Source organism: Crocodylus siamensis, chromosome 15 (genome assembly GCF_052110815.1).
Source record: "Crocodylus siamensis isolate JL-2025a chromosome 15, ASM5211081v1, whole genome shotgun sequence".
In the NCBI taxonomy this organism is placed as follows: Eukaryota; Metazoa; Chordata; order Crocodylia; family Crocodylidae; genus Crocodylus; species Crocodylus siamensis.
Genome location: NC_143409.1, coordinates 46,298,689 through 46,323,637, shown reverse-complemented (window position 1 = coordinate 46,323,637; position 24,949 = coordinate 46,298,689). Strand labels below are relative to the sequence as shown.

General features: G+C 50.3%; 1 protein-coding gene across 1 annotated transcript in view; it reads left to right on the top strand.

Moving 5' to 3' along the window:
- LOC149852546 (uncharacterized) overlaps positions 1 to 24,949 on the top strand; it is a 41,947-nt gene that overhangs the window by 15,664 nt on the left and 1,334 nt on the right. The window contains 5 exon segments of the mRNA XM_090028388.1: positions 2,881 to 2,939; positions 4,231 to 4,526; positions 4,836 to 5,940; positions 16,526 to 17,322; positions 24,443 to 24,763. Of these exon segments, the coding sequence (XP_089884514.1) occupies positions 2,881 to 2,939; positions 4,231 to 4,526; positions 4,836 to 5,940; positions 16,526 to 17,322; positions 24,443 to 24,763 (2,578 nt within the window).

Here is a 24,949-nt window from a genome sequence, read left to right as displayed (position 1 = left end):
CTCCCCCAGATCCAAGCACCTGGCAGCGGGCAAGGGCAGCTAATTCCCAGACCTCCACCTCACACTCCTAGGGCCGCGGCGAGAGCCGCCAGGGTCTGGTTCCCTCCCCGGATGAGGGAACCTGCAGGAGGAACTGAAGAACCGCATGTACAAGGTGGCTGTGTGTACTGATAGAGCTGTTCCCTCCTACTCATGGATGTGCCTGGGGTTCCTGGAAACCTCCCTGCTGTCCCTTGCTGGGAGCCCTCTATGCACAGCTTCTACCTTTGACCAAATCAGGTGGGGCAGATTACTTGCAGGTGGGAGCAGGGGGCTGCAAGCACCTCCTGTGTCCTTGGGGAAAGGGAGAGGAAGGATCTATTGCAGGGATGGAGCTGAGAGTTTGCCCTCCCAGTCTTGAGCTCTGAGCACTTGACCCTTACAGCAGTGCCTAGTAGCTCATGGTATCTGTAAGCAGGTTATTCACCCAGCTGCCTGATACATAAGGGTTTCAAAGCCATTTCTTTTACATGGAGCAACCTTGTCCCCACAGTAAACGGAGCAAGGAAATGAGCACAGAGGCAAGCGGGCAAGCAAACAAAACCAAAGCCTCTTGTCTTCCTTCAGATCTTAAGAGGGATGCCCTGTGCACTCAGCACTGCAGCCTATCCTCCTTTTGCAGCTCTTTCCTCATTAAGCGGTATCAGGTCTAGCCAGCTCCCAGCCAGGCAGAGCTGCTGATGCCCTGAGTATTTGAGGGGCTGAGCACCTCTTTATAGTGCCCCAGGTTCAACTTAGTACTGTCTGAGCAGTGTGCCAGGGTCCTGTGATGCAGGGGGCTGCTGTAGATGGTGTGGAGAGTGATACATGCTCCCCAACCACCTTGGGGATTGCAGAGTATGGGGAAGGAGACCCACAGACTTCTAAACCTGCCTGGAGCCATTTATTGGTGCCTTCCTGGTCAGTCACTGTCCTTTAAAAAAAAGGTGAGAGAAGCAGACTGCTGAGCAGCCATTCCCTGCTTCCCTACTCTACTCTGTCCTGCTGAGGGAATGGTCTAGGGGTAAGTCAAGAGAAATCCCTCAAAGCAGCTTTGTGGTTTGGGCTCTTTTCCAATGTTTGGACCAGGGACTTTTCTCCTGGGTGCAAATGGGATAGCAGTCTAAGAATGTCTTGGTAGGTTAGGCCTGTGAAAGGGGCTGCTTCTGTGCTCTGTGAGTTTTATTCTATGGCACCGGATGCAAAATGTTGGTTTAGAGGAAAAGGGCTTGTCCCAGACTGAGAGAGTTAGACAGAGTGTGAGAAGGGAAATTAAGGCACAGAGAGGTGCAGGGAGGTCCCACAGCAAGTTAGTAATGGAGCTCGAAGTAGAACTTCAGCTCTTCCAGGTCTCAGCCCATGGATCTAACTTTGCTGCCTATAGCGATGGCATTGCAAAGCATGGTTAATAATGAAAGACACTCAAATGGCTTCTCAATTTGTGTCTCTGAAACACCAAACAGACATGGTTCCCCATGCTGCATAGAAGATTATTTTATTTTCGGGTTGGAACAATAAGCTTGCTAGCCACATACAGTGGCTGAAGTGGGAACTTCACATTTATTTGTGATCTATTTATGTGAAAATAAAGCCACTGCATTGCTTATGGCTTACATTTTACTTTTGATCTTATATTGTGGAGGTCAAACGCAGTCCGAGGACAGAACCTGGGAAGGGTGCCGCCCTGCTCTGCCTTCTGCCCGACTTTAGACGACCCCCTCTCTACTTTGAGAGCACTGCACAACCCCGTATTCCCCAGTTTCGGAAACACAGTTTGAGACTATTAATGTAGATGTGGAACAGCGCTGGGTAACAAACAAAATCAGTGAGATTCTGGTAGAACTCCTCTGAATCAAGATGAGAACCTGTTTTGCTTTCTGTCATTTTTTAGCTGTGTTAACATCTTAAGCCAAATAATATAATTTATGTTACTTTTAACTTCTGAAGCAATGTAAGACCTTTGGATATGAGCAGGCTTTTAGAAGGCAGGGTTACCTTTTGGAGCACCGTTTGGGGAATTTGTTGTTTATCACATCCTTTCTAAAAATAATTGATCTTGTTTTTCTTCTTGTAGCTTCTGATGTAGTTATTTTAAATAATAAAATTGTCAAAGCAACCTGAAACTCAATCAGTTCTTGGAAAATACACTCTATGGGCAAATTGAAATAATTTAACCAGCAAACTTGTTTCATCTGTAAGAGCAGAGAGCTGGTTAGATGCTGTGATGCTACTGTCTTGAGATCTGAAAGAACTTATACCAAACAGCAGGAGCTGAAGGCTGCAAAGGAAGACTGACTGTCTTTTCCTTTTAGTCTTCTTCCAGCTATAGGCTATAGGGCTGTGGCTTATGACCCACCAACACATCCACACAAGCGAGCACCCCTACAGGTGCCCTGAGTGCAGCAAGGGTCTCCCTCACACAGATGTTAATTCAGGCATCGTTTTATATAAGTCAGGAATTCACAGCAATGTAAACCTGGAGTGTCAATCATATGTTATGGGGTTCATGGAGGGGCTGGGAATCCAGAGGCAGATTGAATGGGGGGAAGGGGGGTCTGCCACTGAGTTTGAGGGTATGACGGCCCGTGGGGCATGTGTTTTGGCAGTGGCTGTATGAACTCCCTGATATTGTTTGCCTCGCTGCTAGAGGCGGGTCTGGATGCAGCCTGCAAGGAACCCCTATCTGAATTTGGCCCAGGGGGCCTAAACAAGTTTGAAACCCCTGGCATAAACCAATGCACTTGGGAGGAAAATAAAGCCCATTGAGCTCATTATGGAGTGACAGCCGCTGTGTTTGTCTCGGAGGTCAGTTCCCCGTGTCTGGCCTCCTCCACTCCAAACTCCTGCCTGTTGGCTTTGCAGCCAGCAGCTGAGGACTACGATAGATCTCAGGCTGAGACGGACAGTTCCCCGGGAGCAAGGTGTGCAACAGACAGCAGCCTTGAGCTCAGCTCCCACTTACTCCAACTACCATTCGAGCAGATAACCAGCTGCCACCTTATTTAGTTTTCCTCTCCAGTTTATGAGGAAAGGAACATGCAGTAGGTGGAGACAGAAAGTGGGGCCTTGGGCTGAATCTAGGCCTTGCCCGTGGGTGAGGACAAGGGGCCACCTCACCTACACATACGATGCGGGACTTCCTTTCTGAGACTCCCTCCAGAGTCGCAGCCCCGGCGAGGTGGGTGCACGGCGCGGGGCCTCTTCTGCACTGCTCAGGCATGTGCCCACCTCGCTTGGGGGGCCATCGCGGTTATGAGGGACTTTCCCAGTGAAAGTCTCCCAGAGGACAGGGTGAGAGGCTCTGGGGTGCCCCTGAAGGCCATGGCGAAGCCTCATGATTCAGTGGGCCAGAATCTCAGCCCGTGGCGTGGGGCGGGTGGTGTCTGTGTGGCAGTGCAGGGCGGCGAGAGGCTCTGCAGGGCTGGGCAGCACAGGCAGGTGCAGGCCGATGCCCTGGGGGAGGACAGGGCGTGGACAGAGGCAATTGTTGCCCTGCTTCCCCTCCAAACACACAAGCAGCAGGGATCCCGATGAGGAATAATCCCTCTCTGGACCACAGACACTGATGCCACTGGATCCTGCCCCTGGCAGCGAGAGCAGGAGACAAGACATGGTTAACGAAGCCATGCCCAGTAACACTAGAGGGCTCTGGTTGCTGCAGGCGGAGGGAGGAAGAAGGCAGCTCTTTCTGCCTGTCACCAGGATGTGGGGTTTGAGCTTCCTGGGTCACATGCAGATCCTAACTCCTCCATTGTGATTTGAGAGCCTGGGCTGAGCAGCGGCTGCTCCCCCGGCGGGGTCTGTGCTGGGGAGAGACCTGCACTGTGGTCTGTCTGCCCAGCTCGCGGGGACTGTCTCCGGTGGCTGGGACCCAGGGCAGCTGCAGGCTCTGCTGACACCCGCTCTGCCAGCCGGAGGCTCCAGGTAACGAGGAGAGACCTCAGGGAAAGCGCTGGGACAGGCAGGACGGCGGCTCTGCACGAACAGCCCCTCTGCACCCATGTCTGCTCTCCAGAGGCTGCGAGTCCCGGAGCTGCTGCCCTCCTGACACACACAGGGTCCCGCGCCTGGGGATCCCTGGCAGCCGACCCTTCCCAGTCCCCCTCTTTGCTCCTCCCTGCTGAGCACCAGGACAAGACCCCGCTGTGCTGCTTCTCTGGCGGGGCCGGCGCCTGGCCCTGTCGTCTCAGCCCCAGATTGCTGCCACCCCAGCGAGGCATGCTCTTCACTCTCCATGCACAGCTCCAACATCCCCCCACCTCCCCATGTGTCTGTGTCCCCCCTGGGTCACTGCCGGTCTGAGGCTGGAGCAGGAGGAGTTGAGCTTCCCAGGGCCCCTCATCTGCCCTCTGCCCCCTGCTTCCTTCACGGGCCAACAAGAGGCACAAGGAGCCGATGGGAGCTGGGGACTTATAAGGGGGTGAAGCTCCCTGGGATTCGGTACGCAGGAGCAGAACAACTGGAGTGGGCCCATCACTGGGCTGAGGACAGCATGCATGGAGGAAGAGGTCAGGCCTGGGACAAAGGCTGGGGAGGGAGCGTTGCCTGGGTCAGAAACGTTGCTCTCAGCTGGAGGCTTCAGGAAGTCAGCAGAAGCCGAGCAGTATGCACATGGGAACAGGTTTGCAGAAATCCCTGGTGCAGTTTAAATATGAGACCAAACCTGTCTGACATCCAGAGATGGGACTGTGGAGCAATATGGCTTGATACCTTTCATAGCCTCCAGCAGTTCTTTTAGCCAGTTTCTCTTTCTGATGTTGACGGATTTCCTTGCTCTGGGAGTGAAGTGTTTCTGAATCCTCTCTTTGTCCCACCAGGTGATGGGATGATGACAGAGAAGGAGGAGGATAGTCCTCAGCGGAAAGGCCCTGGGGAAGTGGAACAGCATGGGGTGGCAGTAGAAAGAGCAGATGGACGCGTTTCCTGGAGTCCTGAACATGGGGAAGCCTCTGCCACCCAGTGCAAGGTGGAGAGAGAAGAGGAAAGCCAGCTGATGGAGAGATGGGATACATCCACTCGAGGGCGAAGAGGGGTGAAGAGCCTCAGTGAATCTGCCCAGCAGAGAAAGGCCTCAGAGGAGCAAGCGGCCACGTGCGGAAAGTGTGGCCAGAGCTTCCCCTGCAGCTCGGCCCTCAGCGTGCACCAAAGGAGCCACAACAGCACCCGGGAGAAGCCGTACAAGTGCGACGAGTGTGGGAAGAGATTCAGCCGCAGCCTGAACCTGGTGATTCACCAGCGCGTGCACACGGGGGAGAGACCCTACAAATGCCCCGACTGCACCAAGTGCTTCAAAAACAGCTCGGGCTTCCTGCGCCACCAGCTGGCGCACACAGGGGACAAGCCCTTCATCTGCCCTGACTGTGGGAAGAGCTTCAACCGGAGCTCCACGCTTATCACACACCAGCGCACACACACGGGGCAGCAGCCCTACAAATGCGCGTGCTGCGGGAAGGCCTTCAGCCAGAGCTCCAACCTGATCCGGCACCAGCGCACGCACGGCGGGGAGAAGCCCTACCCCTGCCCCGACTGCGGGAAGAGCTTCAGCCAGAGCTCTAACCTCATGACCCACCAGCGCATCCACACGGGCGAGCGCCCCTACAAGTGCCCTGAGTGTGGCAAGGGCTTCATCCAGATTGCCAGCCTCGTCTCGCACGAACGCACCCACCTGGAAGGGCGGCCCTATGCCTGCCCTGACTGCGGGAAGCGCTTCCGCTACAGCTCCAGCCTGGCCTCCCACCAGCGCACCCACACGGACGAGAACCCCTACAAGTGCCCCGACTGCGGGAAGAGCTTCCCACAGAGCTCCAACCTGAGCCGGCATCAGCGCATCCACACAGGCGAGAAGCCCTACGTGTGCCCCGACTGCGGGAAGGGCTTCATCCAGAAGTCCAACCTTTTTGCCCACCAGAGGACCCACCTTGGGGGGAGACCTTCCAACCCACCCCCAGAGGGAGGCCCAGAGCCTGCAGCTCATTCTACGTGAGGCACCCCAGCCAAGTGGGCATGAGGGCCCTCTGTGTCCCTTTAACTAAGGAGTGGCTCTGACCTGGGGCATGAGGCTGTGTGAACACTCTGAACCAAGGGAAGTCCCTAAAACAGTGAGAAGTGCAGGAATTAAAAGACATGGAGCGCAAATACAGTTTTTCACCTGAGGGTGCACACAGTGGGGACTCCCCTCTCCCTTTGGATGAAGCTGATTAGATCGGTCTATGCAAACAAGGTTCTACCGAGCCAATGGATAGTCTACATGGAGCAGTTATTTGGGAGGAAGGGAGTGTGTGCATTACAGGCAAAATAGCTGTTTTGGAATAAACCTCATTCTGGAATTAAAGCAGCCCTTTTTCAAGTGTAGCTGAGTTCCCCTTTAAAATCAAGGTCCCTTTTAAAATCAGGCTGCCAAGCAGGATGGCCCACTAAGCTAAGCTGGTTAAGACACTGCTGCTTCTGTAGCCAGCAGCACACAGGTGATGCAAACAGTGTCATATCCACTTTGCCCTTGTCTACACCAGGCTGCATTTGGTGACGGGCAGCTGCTGCTAGACTGTATGGAAAACTGCCCCTTCTGGCAGCTCCATGCAGCGCCACTTCTTCAGCCGGTCATGAAATGCATCCTGGCTAAGACAGCTATTCAAGCAACCACGGCAGTTGGCAGCTGGAGCAGGAAACATGTACCTGTACATATTTTGGGTCAGCTACCCAGAGGTGGCAGAGATCTCCTGTTGCTTGCAAAGCTGGTGTTTCTCTGCTAAGAGGAAGAAGGGCGTCTGTTTCTACAGGGGAGCTGGGAGTGTGGATACATATTCACTGTTGCCAGCAGAACCTGGGTTAAGCTGGCAAAATCACTTAGTTTAGGCCAGGCTTTTAATACCTCAGGGTGAAGGACCCAGTAATCCTTTACAGGGGTATTTTCTTGGGGTGGCCTTTGATATGAGGTCAGAGTGAAGAAGTGAGCTCATGTCTTCTGGAGCCTTAGAAGACCATCTGAATTATTCTCCTTTTACTTCCTGGCACTTTCATACTGGCTTAATTCACAAAAAGTCATTTTTAATCCAGAAATGAATATCCAGCCCTGAATGTATCCTAGAACAACTCATGTGTAGACAACCACCAAAGGCATACTTTTGAACTGATTTAGTCAAGCTGTTGCATATGTGATTGTGGACACCAGTAGATCATTTTCAACCTGGCTTAGTTTGAAAGATTTGCAGCATCTCAGTGAAATGTGTGTGAACACAAGGAATCTGATGTGGCACTATTCTCCTCTCCTATTAGAAAGGCAGATATTGGGGTCCAAAAATTGAAAAGAAAGTAGGCAGGAAAATACTGTTTGAAATAAGCAGAAGTCATAGCACTAAATTATTGAAACAGAAGCGTCAAAGTAATTTTTAAAAAAATGAATGGGAACAGAGTAAAATAAACCTACATGCACAAAACACTAGATCAGCTGCTGTGTTGAAGCATTAATCACTATTGTGTGCTGTAGCTGGCTCAGGTAACCTCATTATCATTTATTGGAGTTACCCTCATTCTTACACACCTTCTTGTCTCACTTCTGCTTTGTAAAGCTCACTTGCTGCACCACATCCTGTTGACCAAGTGTGATTAAAGTTGGTGAAATATGTGTGAAAAGTTGTGCATGATTTCTAGCCGTGGTAACAGAAATTGGTTGTCCAGGAGGTTTAGTTCAAGCTCAGGTTTATCAGAATTGGCATGAAGTCCACTAGAATATACCACGTGAAATAACCCAATGGAAATTCCAAGGGTTTTGTATTTAATCTGTTCCAAACTGGAAAATAAAAGAAGAAATCTTTAAAAATCCACAAAATGTGATAAGAAAAAAAAAAGATTTTCATGACAGATCTTTCATTTTTTTATAATATAATGTAATATAATATCTCTAAACACACTACTCCAGTTGAGACCTCACCAGTGCTGAATAAAGCAGAAGAATTACTTCCTATAATTTACATATGACACTGGTAAGGTTTTCAGCAGCTGTGGGTCCAGAAGTGGCAGTGGCAGGGCCAGAGGAGGCAGGGGATCCAGCTGTGGTGGTCTGGAAGCAGTAGCCGCAGGTCCAGAGGTAGTGAGAGGTCCAGGGGCAGCAGTGGGTCCAGGGATGAGGCTCTGACAGTGGCAGAGGTCCAGCGGCACAATGAGGGTTCAGAATGACCACAGCGGTCACCCAAGCTTGCGGCCAATGGCCATGACCGGTGGGTCCAAAGGGCCCTGCATTCTGTGGCAGGCCATGCTCCCCAACTTCCAGTGGACCAGATAGAGAGGCTTCATAGGCCCAGGTTGGTCTGTATATTTTATACTCCTGACATAGATCATACTAATTTAGATTACTCGTGAGCAAATGCTAGGAGACAGTGTCAAAAGTCTTGCCAAAATTGAGGTGTATCACATCCAGACAACCACCAACAAGACCCCTCCTCTTTTCATAGCAGGAAATCAGGTTGGTTAGGTATGACTTGCTCTTGACAAATCCATGCTGAGCATACTTCATCAACCTGTGGTGCTTCCAACCCAATGCTGTGAGGATGTGCTCCAATGCTCCGAAGTCTTGCAATATTTTGTGGGTTTTTTCCCATAAAAACCCATTTCCTGCAATCATGTTGTTATGTGAGATTTTCAGCTACCACTGGGGAGAGGAAAGTGTTTCCCTAGCTTTGTGACTGCAAAAAAGGGTGGGGAAAGAAAACAACGGAAAATGTGACACCCCCCACCCTCTGCCCCACCCCAGTAGCTCAAAAAACAGAAGGCAAATAAAAGAAACCTAAACTGTCTTACTTCATAAATCTCACAGTTTAATATCTTGTTTTAGGGGCTGACCCTGGATTTTTGAAACTTGGATTTGGCAAAATCGAAAGAGGGAGTTATTGCATTAATTTCAATGGAATTTATGGAGCCAGCAAGTCAAAAGTGTTAATGTGCCTCTATTCCTGTGCAACTTTAAAACAGTAAGACAAGGCTCAGGGGTTTGAGTACAGACACCTGGACCTGCTTTACGCCGAGTTGAAAACCACTGTTAAAAATCTTTTCAGTCTTTTATTAAAGATGTGCACACACAAAAAAAGAAAACACATCTGGAAGGTACAGCATTAAGAAGGGCTTTTGTTTTAACAACATCCTTTATGCTCGTTCCTTTTAGTTATAAAGTGCTTTAATATAGAACAATGCCCCTTCTCCTTGCATGTGATGAAGGCAATTGCCTACAAAACTTAGGCTTCTTTAAACCAGCTAGCTTCTAAGGTGCCATCCTCTGCCCTCTTTGATGGTGTTAGCAATGGTAATTATCTTAATTTCTAGGGAAAAGAAAAAACGTGTGTTGACATCAGGGAGCAGCAGGGCAGGCCCTACGAGGAGAGGCGACGGGACCTGAACCTGTTCAGCCTCCACAAGAGAAGGCTGGGGGGGATCTAGTGGCCTGTTACAAACTAGTCAGGGGGATCAGCAGGCATTGGGGGAGTCCCTGTTCCCCCGAGCACTGCCAGGAGTGACCAGGAATAACGGTCACAAACTGGCAGAGGGTAGATTCAGGCTGGAGATCAGGAGGCGCGACTTCACAGTCAGGGCGGCTAGGATCTGGACCCAACTTCCAAGCGAAGTAGTGCTGGCTTCTACCCTGTGGGTCTTTAAGACAAGGCTAGACAATCACCTTGCTGGGGTCGTTTGACCCCAGTACTTTTTCCTAACATGGCAGGGGGTCGGACTAGATGATCTGCTCAGGTCCCTTCTGACCCTGCAAAATATGAAACTACAAGATGGATGGAAGCAGTTTTTGTTGCTCTTTTGGATTGAGTATGATCCTGTAAGGCCAACACACCTAAAAGAAGAAGAGCAAAGATGGAAAATACAGCTTCTGTTCTTGGTCACCAATCTGCAGTCTTGAGGCTAGAGAAGAATAGGTGTAGCACACGGTTTTGTCAGGCTCTCTGGGATGTGGCTGACTCAAACCATATATAAATAGTTGTAGCTGGTCAGGGGCTCACAGTAGTGATTTGAAAGATGCAGTCCTGGCTGGCCAAGGTAGACTCTCATTCAGCCAGAGGCAAAAGCAAGAGAGTAAAAAAGAAGACACAAGGTGAGGAAGGAAAAAGAGTCTTGAGGGAGTGGGTGGCAACAAGTACTGTAGTCTCAGCATTTAGTCAAAGTCAGGGGGTTTAGTGACATGGTCTCTCTGTCTGTCTCATTCAGTTCAGGACATGCCTTTGGAGCAGGATGACAAAGGCCCAGTGGTGTCACGGTAGATCCTGGGGTCCCAGGATGTGGCTGGGGCAGCACACGTGATGCTCACATTCTCTCCATTTGGTCACTAAGGCAGGTATTCTAGCATCAGTGTAACATCCTGGTGTCCATCTAGGGGCAATAGAAATGCATATTCATTTTGAATAAAAGAGTAGCAGGTTATAATGCACAAATTGTGTTGGGACCTAAATCCAGCACTTCACCTTCCCAGAGGAGGGCTCAAATCACTGAGCCAAAAAGTCAGGTTTCCTCCTGCTTTCCTTTCTGCATAGCACTCCAGTTTCAGTAGAAGCTGTCCTGCTCTTCCCCTCAAAATTATTTCATAGCATGGTGGTGCAAGTCCTCTCCTGGGAGGTTGTCAGTGTGGAATAGGATCAGATATTCGACCATCTGCTGCATTCTCATTCTGTTTTCTGATCTAGGTAGAGATGGGCTTACGGCTTGAAGCAGAAGGTTTCCTACCTCTTCCAAACTTATTATATTACAGTGTTTAAAAGTTTTCAAAATTTGGCAGCAAGTGCTCAAAAGTTATTACAACTTCTTAATTTCTGTGTTTAATGTTTGACTTCTAATAGAGGAGAAAAAGAGGTAAGCCACACTTACAGGATGGGGGACTGTATTCTGAAAAGCAGTGACGGTGGAAAGAGTTTGGGAGTCACTGTGCAAACTAGCTGGATGTGAGCTCGCAGTGCAACGGTGCTGCAAGTGATTGAGAGCTGTGAAAGCAAGTGGTGTTAACTCTGTCCGTGACGCTACTGGATGCGGGGCCCAGCTCTGGAGTCCATTGATCACAAAGGATGTTGGGAAACTGGAAAGGAAGCAGATGAGCGCCACAGGAATGATTGGAGACTTATAAAATGGGCCTCACCGGGAGAAATTTAATAAGCCAACCGATTTAGAGCGCTCCAGAGAAGACCGAGATTTCAGTGCACAAGACGCTTAATGCGCAGTAGCCTAATAACGCTGTGCAGTAGCGCGTCACAGCACAGACAATGCTAATATGCTACTGCGCGGTATTATGAGGCTGCTGCGCAGCAGCGTCACTACAAAGTCGCTAACCGGCAGTACTGTGCAGTAACTCTAGCTACTGCATATTTAGTTAGTACTTCATTAGGCAAGTACTAAAGTAAATGTACAGCAGCACTTTAATGAACATAGAGACGTGCCTACTGTTTCATTCAAGGCCGGAGGGTGCTTTCTTTGAGCAAGAAGATCTCCCTTTGGAGAGGTGGGAGGTGGCGGCGGGGAGGCAGTGTCATTAGCAGTGGCCGGTAGAGGGCTCTGATTAGACTGCCAGGATACTTCTTCCACCCTGTGTTTTCCTGTCTGAGACAGCAGGGTTGAGCTTCCTGGGTCAAGCCGTGGCTGCCTCCTCCATTGTGATCTTCGAGCCGAGCCGGAGCCCAGGCTCAGCAGCTGCTGCTGCCCAAGCAGGGGCTGCGCTGGGAGAGACCTGTACCGCAGCCCCCTGGTGCCCAGCCCGGGGGGAATTTCTCTGGAGGCTGCACCAGCCCCCCGGGCAGCCCCGGGCTCTGCCAACACCAGCTCCCGAGCCAGAGACTACAGGTAATGGGGAGAGACCGGAGGAAGGGGCTGGGGTGGGCAGTGACAGTGACCATCCTCGCGCCATCAGGGTCCCCGGGCTGCTGCGGTCACTGGCGCACACCGCTGCCTGGCATTCTGCAAGGAGCAGATCCAGCTCCGGGAGAGCGAACGCCCCTGGGAAGGGGACAGCGCATGGGACTGGATCCCACCCTCTGGGTAGGTGCCGGAGCTCGGTCTGATGCCACGCTGCTTGGCCCCAAGCAGAAATCCTCTTGCTCCGGGCTCCCTTCTTGTGCTGTCGGTTCAGGGCTCAGCAGGCAGCCGGGCACAAGAACGGAGGCATTCATGGGCTTTCAGACACTGCAGCCAGGAGGAATAGGGTCGTGGTTAGGCACCTACGTCTCATGATGGGCCTAGCTGATGAAGGAGTGTCTGGCACTAAGTGTCCCAGCTGGGGCAGAGGAAAGAAAGAGCTGAGAAAGGCAATGGCGGCAGTAAATAGAGGGGACCGACCCCCAGCCTGTTTGCTGAAGCCTCCAGGCAGAGTCCCTGCCCTGTGCACCAAATGAGGGGTATTGAGGGGAAAAGCCAGTCCTGGCCCCTGCTTGGTCCCTGCGCTGCTGCAGGAACTGGCTGCCCTGATGTGTTACATTGGCAGACCTCTCCCTAGTGGCGGGTCAAAGGTTGTAGAGGGGGTAAATGTGTCTGGGGGGACGTTTAGGCCTGGCAGAAAGGGCTGGGTCTGTGCCACTAATAAGCGACCAGGCACTTCTCCAGCATTGCGAAGTCCTGATGTGGTGTCTGCAGAGTCGGAGCCTGAGCGGAGCTGGGGCACGGCGTGGACTTGGGTGAGCTCCCCAGTTGTCCTCACTCCGGCAGGCTGCCAAATAACATCCATGTTTCACTCCAGATCATCCCATCCTTCTAGTGGAGGAGAAGGAAAATGACTGCAGCAGAATCAGCGCAGGTAGGGGATTTTTCCTGGGGAAGGCGGGTTGTGGCATGAGCTAGAGCGATTACAGTTCAGTGCGGTGTGGGGGGAGCAGGAGGTATAGTACACGGCGTAAGCCACCGCAGCCGTGTGGGGAGACACAGACCTGGGCGGTTCTGGGTCCTGGTCTCTGCTCTGCCTGCAGGGTCACCTTTTCCCTCTCCATGCCTCAGTTTCCCTATCTGTAAAAAGGGAGTCAGGATACTGTCCTCCTTTGTAGTATGCTTTAAGGACTGCAGATGAACAGCATTGCATGAGTGTTCAATGTTATCAGGCCCTTTAATAACCTTATCAAGACAAGCCATTCCTGTGGGTGGGGGAAATCCTAAGAAATTTGGAACAGAGCCACAGAGGGCCTGAGGCTCCAGCCTGAGATTGTATAGTCTGCTGTTGGTGACAGAAAATCAGCTTTAATTGGACCAAAACAGGTGATGAGATCAGATCTCAAATTAAAGAAATCTCCGGCGCTTAAGAACAGTAGGGCTGTGGGACACGCTGCCCAGGGAGGCTGTGGAAATCTTGTATCATTAGAGAATAGGCTGGGGAGGCGTCTGCCTAGGAAGACCATCGTGTTGCATATTATCTGATTTAGGAACAGCAACTTCCACAGCTGTGCTAGGAGTTGGACTAGATCAGGGCTCAGCAATCTGTAGCCTGCGAGCCAGATTTGGGCCATGGAGCCATTCAATCTGGCACATGGAGCTAGGGGCTTCAGCAGCATTTGGTGGTGGGAGATGTGGCAGCAGGGGCTTTCTCCCACACTGCATTGTGACCAGGTAGTGGGGAGCTTTGCCTGTGCAGCAGCCAGGTGTCAAGGAGAAGCAGCGGTTGTAGCTACCAGTTCCTAGTGCTGCCTTGCCACGGATGTGGCCGGGGTCGTCCTGGCCTGCCGCCACAGGGAAGTTCCTGCGCACTGGACCTGATGATGACCCTTGGGCTCCTTTTAAGCCCTATGAGTCTTGAGTCTAGGATTATCCTGGCTTTGTGAGTTGGCATTGCTTCCCTCCCCAACCTGAATAAACCTCACAATGTTGTCAGCTCTGGGGGTTTCAGCACCAGTCTCGTAGTATTTGTGAGTGGCTCTAAGTTTCACATGAATCCCAGCAGTCAAATCTGACCCTTAATCAGAATGGCTGCTAACTCCCACCTCTACTGAGAGGGCTGAAGGCAGGCAGATAGCCTCCATTTCTCAGGAAAGATAGCTGTTGTTTCACTGGGGAAGGTCAGGAGCAGGGGTTAAAAAGCCATAGCGAGGTGTGTAAGGCACATTGATAAGGGAGGGATCAAACAGCTGTTTTCACGCCCTTGCTATTAAAGGGCAAAGCAATGGGACCATGGCATGGAGCAGCCCACCTGGCTGGTTAGAGATACAGTTCTGACACAAGAGGCGAAGCAATAGCCAGGACCAAGGGTTGCACCAAGGCCAGGGCCTTGTACAACAGACAGGGTTGTAAGGAGCCTAACAGCCTGGACCAGGAGACAAGCCGAAGCCACAGTCTCCCGTACAGGCCATGGCCAGGGCACGAGTAGGTGAACATCTATACGACAGACCAGAGTATGAAGGCCATAAACAGAGAAACCTGACAAGGATAAGCTACATATGGCTTATCTTAATCCCTGCAACTAACTGAAGCTGATCCCAGGCCCAGCTGCAGGGGCTAATTCCAGCTATTGTGTCATTATGCCAGTTGGGGGAAGACTCTGGCTTGAGTTAACAAGGAGCTATCTTGAAACTCTGTGTACTGGGAGCATCTACACATCCATTAATGGACTGTAGTTACTGCACATTTAGTTTACTACTTCCATATTGAAGTACTAACTGAATATGCAGGAACTACGGTTACTGCGCAGTTGTGCCAGTGCATGGTTTTTTGGTGACTCTTACTGTGCAGTAGCCTAATAACACTGTGCAGGAGGTTATTAGCGTGGTTTTTGACTGTCTCGCTACTGCACAGTGTTATTAGGCTACCGTGCAGTAAGTGTCTTGTGTAGATGCACCCACTGAGAGCCAGTGTCCACCTGAGGTACTCCCACATGCACTGGCTGTGAGCTCTGCCAGGGCCCAGACTTGGCTAAAGGCTGGAGAGGTGGGTGCTTAGGATGAGGCCAGGTTCAGTCCTGCAGTGGGAGGGTGTTATCTGCAGGGCAGCCTGCTGATGCAGTATTCTGACTGGGGGCTTGGTGGGAACAGTAGATCATGTAGTGAAGGGGGTGATTTGGGGATGAACTGAGGGGCCAGTGGGCAGGGAATGTAACCCAGGGCTTGTGGGACTTGCTGCCATGATGACAGGGTGGAAGGCAAGAGAAGTTGGGACAAGTCATGATTAAGCTGGTGGTACTGTGGTTATGGCAGCAGATGCTGAGAGGGGCACTCCTGCTATTTCAGGGGCCAGTGACTTTTGAGGAAGTGCCTACGTATTTTACAGAGGGGCAATGGGATCTTCTGGACCCCCATCACAGGATCCTCTACAGGGATGTCATTGGTAAGGATTTCTTGCTCTTTGGGTATTGGAAGTTCCTAATTTAGCTCTTATATAGGGTTCTTTCCAGGTCCCTTATATTTCCGGAGAGCCAATCTCCAGATCACATGTGACAGGCTGCCCCCTCCATCCTCTTCCCACAATGCAGGCAGACAATCCTGGTGCTGTTTTTCCCATGCTAAAAATCTCAAGTGGGACAAACACAGGGTCTCTTCCCCACTCGGTATCCAGGGCAGGTTCCATCCTTTGGGGTGTTTGATCCTTTCCTGCCATCTCAGCGATGGACAGGTGTGCCATGTGTCAGCTCTGCCTGAGTTCCCAGTAGATATTTAGAAGCCTCAACATGGAGACCAGCACAGAGTGGGACTTCCAAATCCCCTGCGGACCCAACACTCATTGTGCTGTTATAAATCCTGTGAGGCACATCTCTGCATTTTTGGACATTTAAAGAAGCTGGCTCCAAGCTTTTTTAAGTTCTGGTCCACATACTTACTCAGGGAACACCCAGTACTGGCCTTTCCCAGCGGGTCTCCCACATTTCACTGTCTTTTCACCTGGAACTTCTTAGCAGAAAGGGGCTCATTTGAAAACACTGAAGCAGCCTCTGGACCATATACTTAACTAACACAGAGCTAAGATGATGCCTGTTTGCTTTTGTCCTCTGAGCAGGATTTCCTGTTTCCAAACCCAGTGTGATCTCCAAGCTGGAACGAGGGGAAGAGTTGTGGGTCCTGGATCTACAGGGCTTTGGCAAAAGAGAGATCCCAAGAGGTGCCTGCACAGGTGAGGAGTAAATTCAGCCAGCTCCAAACCCAACTCTTTTAATCTCATGACAGATCTCACTCAGGAGTTTCCATCACCAACCTTGCCTCCCATTTAGCTGAGTCTTCTCTCTGCTGGGGATGGATCTGGGGACTGTGCAACTTGTGACACTAGTTGTTTTCACCCTTTTGGGCACAGATATTGCCTCCTGTCTTGATTCTCTTTCTGTCCCAGCAGGTGAGGGAACAGAGAGTGAGAGTCAGGAGGAGAACCGTCTGCAAGAGGATCCTGAGCAAGTGCAACACCATGGGATGGCACTGGAAAGAGCCGAAGGGGATCTTTTGCAGAGCCCTGAGCTGGAAGAAGCCTGTGAGAATCAGCCCAGAGCAGAGAGGCATCAGGGAAACCAGCCAGGAAAGAGAGGGAGCAAATCCCTTCACAAAAGCATAGACACTGCTCACCAGAGAGTCATCAGTGAGGAGAGACCAACCATATGTGAGGAGTGTGGTCGAAGCTTCAGCCGCACCTCAAACCTCATTGTGCACCAAAGACTCCATGCTGGAGAGAAACCCTATAAATGTCTTGACTGTGGGAAGACCTTCAGCCGGAGCTCTCACCTGATCACCCACCAGAGACTCCACACGGGGGAGAAGCCCTACAAGTGCTCTGACTGCGGGAAGAGCTTCAGTGATAGCTCCACCCTCATCACCCACCAGAGACTCCACACGGGGGAGAAGCCCTACAAGTGCCCCGACTGCGGGAAAGGCTTCAACCAGAGCTCCAACCTCACTTCCCACCAGAGGACACACACAGGAGAGAGACCCTATAAATGCCCCGAGTGTGGGAAGAGCTTCAGCGTGAGCTCCTACCTCATCCGGCACCAGAAAATCCACACAGGGGAGAGACCCTACAAGTGTGAGGAGTGTGAGAAGAGCTTCAGTCAGAGCTCAAGCCTTATTAATCACCAGCGAGTGCACACGGGGGAGAAACCCTACAAGTGCATTGACTGCAACAAATGGTTCAGGAACAGCTCGGACTTGATTAGACACCAGAGGACCCACACGGGCGAGAGACCCTACCGATGCCCTGACTGTGGGAAGAGCTTCAACCGCAACTCGAACCTCATGACGCACCAACGGACTCACACAGGGGAGAAGCCATACGAGTGCCCTGTGTGTGGAAGGAGCTTCACAGTGAGCTCGGCCCTGATTAAGCACCAGAGGACACACCGGGAGGGGCAGCCCTATAAGTGTCCAGACTGTGGCAAGAGCTTCATCCGTTGCTCGAATTTTATTACACACCGGAGAATCCACTTGGGCTAGGCATCGCCAGCCATGCCAGATTTCCCTGCTCTGCTTGCCCCAGCTCAGTAGGGTCTGTTGGGAGACTGGAGTTACAGTGTGGGGTCTGGCAGGCTCTGTGGAAACTGCTGGTTCGCTGGGGCCTGGGAATTTGAGGAGCAGGTTTTGACACACAGAGAAATAGAGAGGGTGAAATCGCCTTGTTTTAGACTTCAAGAACTTTGGTAAATTTAGCCGCATAATTGTCCCTTACAGCTTCAGACGGGATGGGTCTCCATGATTTGTCTCTTAGCTGGGAATTCTTGTGTGCTCATGATGTGGACATCTGTAATGGATGGATGCCTGTTTGTGGGTTATAGCAAGGTTATACTTTATTACTAAATTATGGAGACTGCAGAAATAAACCCCATCTATGAGAAGCTAAACTGATTAAAAGCAGTTATTCATTCATTTGGAGAAACTATATGCAACAATAAGGGCATTTGAGGTAGGTATCTTGGATACAAGTGTTCCCTAGAGAATTTACTGACATACGTTTCACCTAAGTAACAGACTTCTGAATGTGCCTGTTCTCTAACCCGGTGACAGCATGGTCATGCTAAATGAAATATTTGTTGGACAGTGTGTCCCCCAGTTATTGAAAGCATGGTAATGATTTTAAAATATATTGCGCATTTGTATATCACTAGCCAGCCTCACTTTGCCTGTCCAGAATTAAAATTCAGTTAATAAACATCAACCAAGAGCACTCTGTCTGGGGAATTTTCGATTCGTTGAACACAAAGCTGCATTAACAGAAAACGGTATTTGTAAACCCCAAGAAGGAAGCTGAGGCCTAAAGCAATTATAATTTAGACTATAGTGTCACTCAAGGGTCAATAACTTGCTAGAACTAAGATATTTATATAAGTCATTGTTTTAACTTATAGCACTATTTTAACACTTGGTGAGAGTAACACAGAAAACTAAGACTGTGATGACTTATGGTGATGCCACCATATGAATTACCATGAAAAAGAACAACACTGATACCTTCCCTGTGTCGACATGTTAATGTGACGTTTGTGTGAGAAAGGCTTGGCTCTGCCCTAACATCATCCTCGCAGATGGCAAGTTGAAAGTGAATTGGCATTTTGGAAATTAGGCAGCTGTTTCTATCTTTTAAGGTTGCTTGCTCTCAGAGCTGTCACTGATACCCCTCTAATGTTTTATCTGTTACAAAATTTGATTGGTAAATTGAGACAGACCTGTGCTAAGGGTTAATCGCAGTACCAAAAATCAGCTCCCCTGAAGTATAACAACTTTACTACAGATCAGTAAGACTCAGATGTCAAGTGGCTTGATTTATTACTTCTTGGTATATTGTTTTTAACTCCCTGTGTTAAATTGATACATTTAAATTGTGTGAGCTTTATTCATTTTCAAATTCTGTTTTGATTAATAAACCTTATACTATAATAAATGTAGTATTGGTACTTAGAAGTGTGAAATTCAACCACCTCAGGAGAAACATGGGACAGTATTAGTAAGTGGTTAAAATTGTTTAACTAAATATGAGCAGTGCATGGATGAAGGGACAAATCCATATTGGCCTCAGAGATGCCCTGTTCTGAGCTTCAACTTGTCCGAAAATGTAGGTGCCTTTTCCCTGAAGGATGTCCCAAATGGATGGGATTCAGTGTTGAGGGTCCCCATACAGTCAGTGGGAAGAAGCACTCAGAAGACCGATGCTCAGCCGCAAGGTGCTGATTAGGAAACCACGGACAGGATGTCCATGGGAAATGCTGAGCACAGGGGCACTTCTGAACTCTCAGGCCTCTAAGGGTATAAATAGAGGTCACCAAATAAAGTGGATCGACTATGTTGGGATGAGCCCCAGCACAGCTGATTGGCTTCACTGAACAAAACACATATTGCCTGTTGTCCTGCCCTTTGGTCCTGCAAGAGAACAGGTGACATGTTCCCCCTTTGGAGACATGCGGCCCCGGGAATTTCCAGGGCATACCTCTGTAAGTAGGGAAAGTCACCTCTAGTGTGGTTTTGGGGCAGAGACCGCCAATCAGCTGAAGCCCTGTATACTCAGTCCCAAGACCAGACTGAAGTGAGTTCGGCACTCTGATGCAGTCCTGGAACTGGGACTCGTTGGTGATCCCAGCCCCAGGACTGCAACAACATATTGATGGGCACCCAGGGACTCCTAAACAGGGGAAACAGCCATATGTTCCCAGGGCTTCAGGGTACCAATCCTGCACGCCCCAGGGATGGGAAGTTCTAAGGCTTGCAAAATTCGGCCCCTGAAATCCCGAGAAGTGCCCACCCGGAGCAGCTGGAAAGCATGGGCAGCCCCAGGTTGACCATGCTCTCCCATCATAAACTTAACAGGTGTCTGCCACAAGAAGGCAGCACAAAAAATCAGTTACATCATAGCCAGAAATTTTGGGTATTTGTGGAGTGAAAAGGGGGAGGGGTGTCCGTCTTCTTGGCTTTTGGGGCAGCACAAAGGCAACATCTGTTTTCACCCTAAGGTCTTAGGCACTTCTCTTCAAGCTGCACATTAGAGTCCTCTGGTCACTTGAGGTTCACAGTACCTGTCCTCTCCTGAAGGTAAGTGCCTGATGGAGGCCACACCTAGTTGTATAATTGCCTACTGATTAAAACACTCACCAAGAGAGTAGACAGTTTGGGTTATGGATCCTACTTAGCCTGAAGGGACCCAAAACAATTACAGATTAGTTCCTGCTAATTTCTGATTTCTGTGCAGTGAACAGCCCATGTAAAATGCATGAAGAGAATCGCTGATATTGAGACCACACCAAGACAGGTAAAACTTGCTTGGCACATTCAACACAAAAGCTGCCCACCCGCCTCCTGCTTTCCTTATGCTGTCTGGGGCAGTGAAGTGGCTAGCTATGCTTCTGCTGGAAAGCTCTCTAATGCACAGATATGGACTTCCAGCAAAGTTGTGGCTCTCACAAAGCGTTCGCAAGGTAGAGCCCTCTGAAATGGCTCAGGAACAAGTTTCCAACACTTCTGTAACTTTTCTTTCTACTACTTTTCTGCAAAAACACTAAAAAGAGGCAAAAAAAAAGAATCAAACCAACCTCACCTTCAGAAGGACCATTCCCTACCCCAGCCCTGTACACTGTCAAAAGGGTCAGGTTTCAAGTCTGGAGATGACCAGAGTAGTAGTCACAGTGGGCACATGGTGGTCACAGGTTTGGAGTGAACATGCCAGGAAGCTGAATGTGGCAGTTCCTATATCTTGCAGAAGTGTTTGCTCGACCCCTAGTTGATGCTAGGATGGGGTCTCTGTAGTCAGGAAGGAAAATTCACCAGCTAGATGTTTAGGATGGAGAAAGTTCTGGCCTGGATTTCTATTATTTCTCACCAAAACCAATCCATCCCTTTCTATACCCACAATAGATGTGTGGTACAAATGATTTTCAAGACGATGCTTTCTCCTTCCCCACCCTGTCTCCCTCAGGCTCCCACATCAGAGATGTACTCAGGGGTTAATAGTCTCAGATCTTATGCTGACGGTGGTGCTACTGGAAAGCATCATTGCCTGTGAAAGCAGTTTCCAGCAGCCAAGAGGTTAATATGATGACATCATTAATACCAATAGGCTCAGGGTATGGTCAGGGATAGAAAGCTTTTCTGTCTGTTGAGTCATCTGGGGGCTGAGCTTCCCAGTCAGCTGTTGCTGCCTTCTCTGTGGTGCTCCAGGAGCTTGGACTGAACAGAGGCTGGGTCTGTGCTGGGAGAGACCTGCATTGCAGCCCAGCCCAGTCCAGTGGGGGAATTTTTTTTAGTAGCTGAAACCAGCCCCCTGGGGCAGCCAGGCTTTCAACAAATCTTTTGCTGAAGACTCCAGGTAATGGAGAGAGACCTTGGGGAAAGCACTGGGGAAGGGCAGGCCTGGGACTCTGCACCCACAGCCCCTTTGCACCCATCTCTGCTCTCCTGGGGGCACATCTACACAAGATGCTTACTGTGCATTAGCCTAATAACTCTGCATAGTAGTGTGGCAGTTAAAAACTGTGCTAATAGCCTACTGCACAGTATTATTAGGCTAATGTATAGTAAATGTCACAAAATAACTGCAACAGTGCTACATTCAGTCAGTACTTTATTAAGCAAGTACTAAATGGGCAGTATCTAAGGTGCATTAATGAATGTGTAAACGTGCCCAGAGCTGCTTCCCTCACTGATGTACAGGGGATCTTGTCTCTGGTAGTATTTGCTGCAGCTGATTCAGGCATGGGAGGTCAAACACCCTCAGAAATGGGACTTTAACCAAGCTTCACAGTCAGGGAGAGAGAAAGCGAGAGTCAGGATAGAAGGGGCAGCAGAAGCAGTCAGTAGAGAGGGACGTGGCCAGATCCAGCCCTTCCTAGCTCCCTTCCCTGCAGCTGCCCTGGGCAGAGTCACTGTCCTGTGACCAAGGCAAGGAGCAGACAGAGAAAAAGCTGGCCCATGTCTGGTCCCTGCACTGCTGAGAGAACAGGGACAGGTCAACAGGGACAAAGCTGCTTTCCTTCTGCACTTTTATAACATTTCATCAGTCTACAAGAGGGAACAATGCAGAGGGTGGGGGAGGAATGGGGCAAAACTTAGTCAATGGGTTTAGTCTTCATGGGAGTGCATACTTGCACTGTGATTGTTGCTAAAGTTTTCAATGGCTGCCAAATTATTTAACAGCAAAAGTCTCTTATTATGAAAATAGACTTTCAACGAGAGCTGAGTTTCTAAGGGCCTCTGGCCTATGCCTACACACAAGAGTTACATCATTTTAAGTGACTGCTCTGGTTAAATTGATACAACATCCCTCACTCCAACCTAGAAACAAGGATGTGGATGTAAAAGTGCTTATAATGTACGCAGAGTACAAAATCACCCACCCAAGGAAATGCCAGTAGTTACATATAGGCAAAAAGAGGCTGCTTGCTTCTTCTGTTATTTTTTGCCTCTCCATATTCGACTGAAATCCAAAGGGTTAGTGACATAGGGCTAGCAATGAGCAGTCACTAAGAGCTGTTTCGTAGTGAAGAGACCTGGCCCTTACCATCGGGTTTGATGGTGGAAATCTGGAGGAAGCAATTCTGCTCTAACTGGTCTGCAGGAGGCTAGGGATGGGAGCATGGACACTCCTCAGCCAGGAGAGCAAAGAAGAAAGGGGATTTATAAACTGACAGGGTGACTCAGAGGGAAAGGGCATAGAGGGGCAATGCCTAGGTCAAGAGAAAACGGCACACTTTCTCAGCAGTTAGGGATTTTTTTCTGACTGTAGCACCAGGTAAAGGAGGAGAGAGAGAGCAAGAGAGAAGAAGGCTCCACATGCTGGATGGGGAAATACTGGACTCCTTAGAGCAGGGGTGTCAAACTCATCCGGCCTGGCAGGGTAGGTGAGTAGTCTGGGGCACTGGACACAGACTGCCCCACGTTCTGATCCTGCTCTGGCCGCCGCGAGGCTGTGCTACACGGCCCCAGAGCCCTCACCGTGGGGCTGTGCTGCACTGCCCTGGAGCCACTGCTACTGGGCTGTGCTGCACATGGCAGCTGCTCCACTACTCCACCACATCTTTGCCACCCCTGCCTTAGAGGACTCTGAGCAATGGGAAAAAATGCTCGAGACTGGGGAGAGAACTGAGGGAGGTGGGTATTAGTTATTTTTGTGTGGATCTCATGCTAACTACAGTAAAGAGTAATTCACTTTAGGAGCCCTTGCGTTTTCTCTGGGCATGTGTGTGTGAGGGTGTGTTTGTGCATGTATGCGTGTGCTTTTTGCTGTTGCAGATCAGCTGTAGACCCAGCTCATCATAAAATTGAAAGAGTGTGCTTAAGCTGCTGGGGAGCCTGAGGCACTAGCCCTGGTCCTTGGACATAAGGAACAGAGCAGCCCAGGCTGCTGGGCTATGAAGACCCATTTCTGCAAAGGTGTTACAGGCAAGCAAACAGTGCCTGAGAAGCAAGGCTGAGGGGCCCAGGAAGCTGGCCAAAGGCAGAGTAAGAGCCCAGTGTGGGGCAGCTCAAACACAGCAGCCTGATGAGTGCTGGGAGGGGGGTGGGGTGCGACAGCAGAGCTGGGACAACTAGCATCTGAAAGCAAATTCAGAGGACAGGACTCAAGCAGAGCCCATGTCTCTGAACCCTGCCGACAGGGTGGCCAGTGCTGTGATACGTCCATGGTAATTAACGTTAGAAATTCCCTCGGCGTCAGTGTAGGTGAAGGCAATTAGGGCTCAGTTGAAAACCTTGGAACATTCTTTGTAGCAAACATTTGGGATAGACATAACCCGCTGCATCTCAGCTCTGCTCTTTCCTCTGAGCAGCTTCCCCAGGTCTCAACTTGACATTATGTCTAAGGTGGAAGGAAGGAAGGTGCTGTTGGTCCCAGACCCCCAAGCTTTTACGGAAAGGGAGGTCCCACCAGATGTGCAGGAAAAAACCCCTGGGATTCTCACAAAGAGCTCAGGGGGCTTTCATAGATCTGCCTCATCTCACCAGGTCAGCGCTGCACCTGGCTGGGGCTGTGTCCTCATGGCAGATGTTGCTTGTGGCTTCCCACCCAGCTGGGCTGACATCTGGGGAGTAACTCTTTTTCCTTTGAGTTTTAAGGTGGATCATGGCGGGAGAATTGATCCCCTTCTGCTGAGGAAAGATTTGTGGAGAATCCACTCCTGGACATTCACTTTCCCCGGTGATTATCTGAATTTGTTCCTTCTTTTCCCTTCCCCCTCTCTGAGTGCCCCTCTTGCCCCCCAGCACCAGGGACAACTCCCGTCTGGATTCTTTGTCTGCCTCGACAGGCGAGTGGACAGTGAGAGACACCGAGGAGGAGCATCCCCTGCAGGCAGGTCCTGAGCACGTGAGATGCCCCAGGACGGCATTGGGAAGAGCCAAGTGGGATGAGCTGGGAGATGCCTGTGAGAGTCAGTACAAGCTATTTTGTCAGAAAGGTCCACAGCTTGAGAAGAGAGGCAGCAAATCCATGCACATGGGACAAGAAGTCAAGAAATAAAAGGAAAGCCCCCAACAGAGTGACCGGAGTGAGGAAAGATTGATCACATGTGGGGAGCGCGGGAAGAGCCTCCACTGGCGGTCAGCATTGATTGTGCACCAGCGAACTCACACGGGCGAGAGGCCCAACAGGTACGAGCAGTGTGGAAGGGGCTTCAGTCAGAGTGCCACCCTCATCCAGCACCAGAGCAGCCACGCCGGAGAGAAGCCCTATAAATGCCCCGTCTGCGGGAAGAGCTTCAGCCAGAGCTCAAAACTCATCACACACCAAAGATCCCACACGGGGGAGAAACCCTGTAACTGCCTCGACTGTGGGAAAAGCTTTGGCCAGAGCTCAGTCCTCATATGGCACCAAAGGACCCACACAGCAGGAAATCTGTTAGGGGAGGGTGCAGGTGAAAGCTTGATACGTGCTTGGAAACAGCACGTGCCGGTTAGTCACATAGCTGGCATTTAGGAATGCTTCTAATGTTGTTTCTATGTAATACAGACCTTGGCAAGGCGAACACAATCTACCCTGTATTTTCAGGATAGCTTGTGGAAGTAAATCTGAATGATTTCTTTTTCCTGCAGAAAAAGAG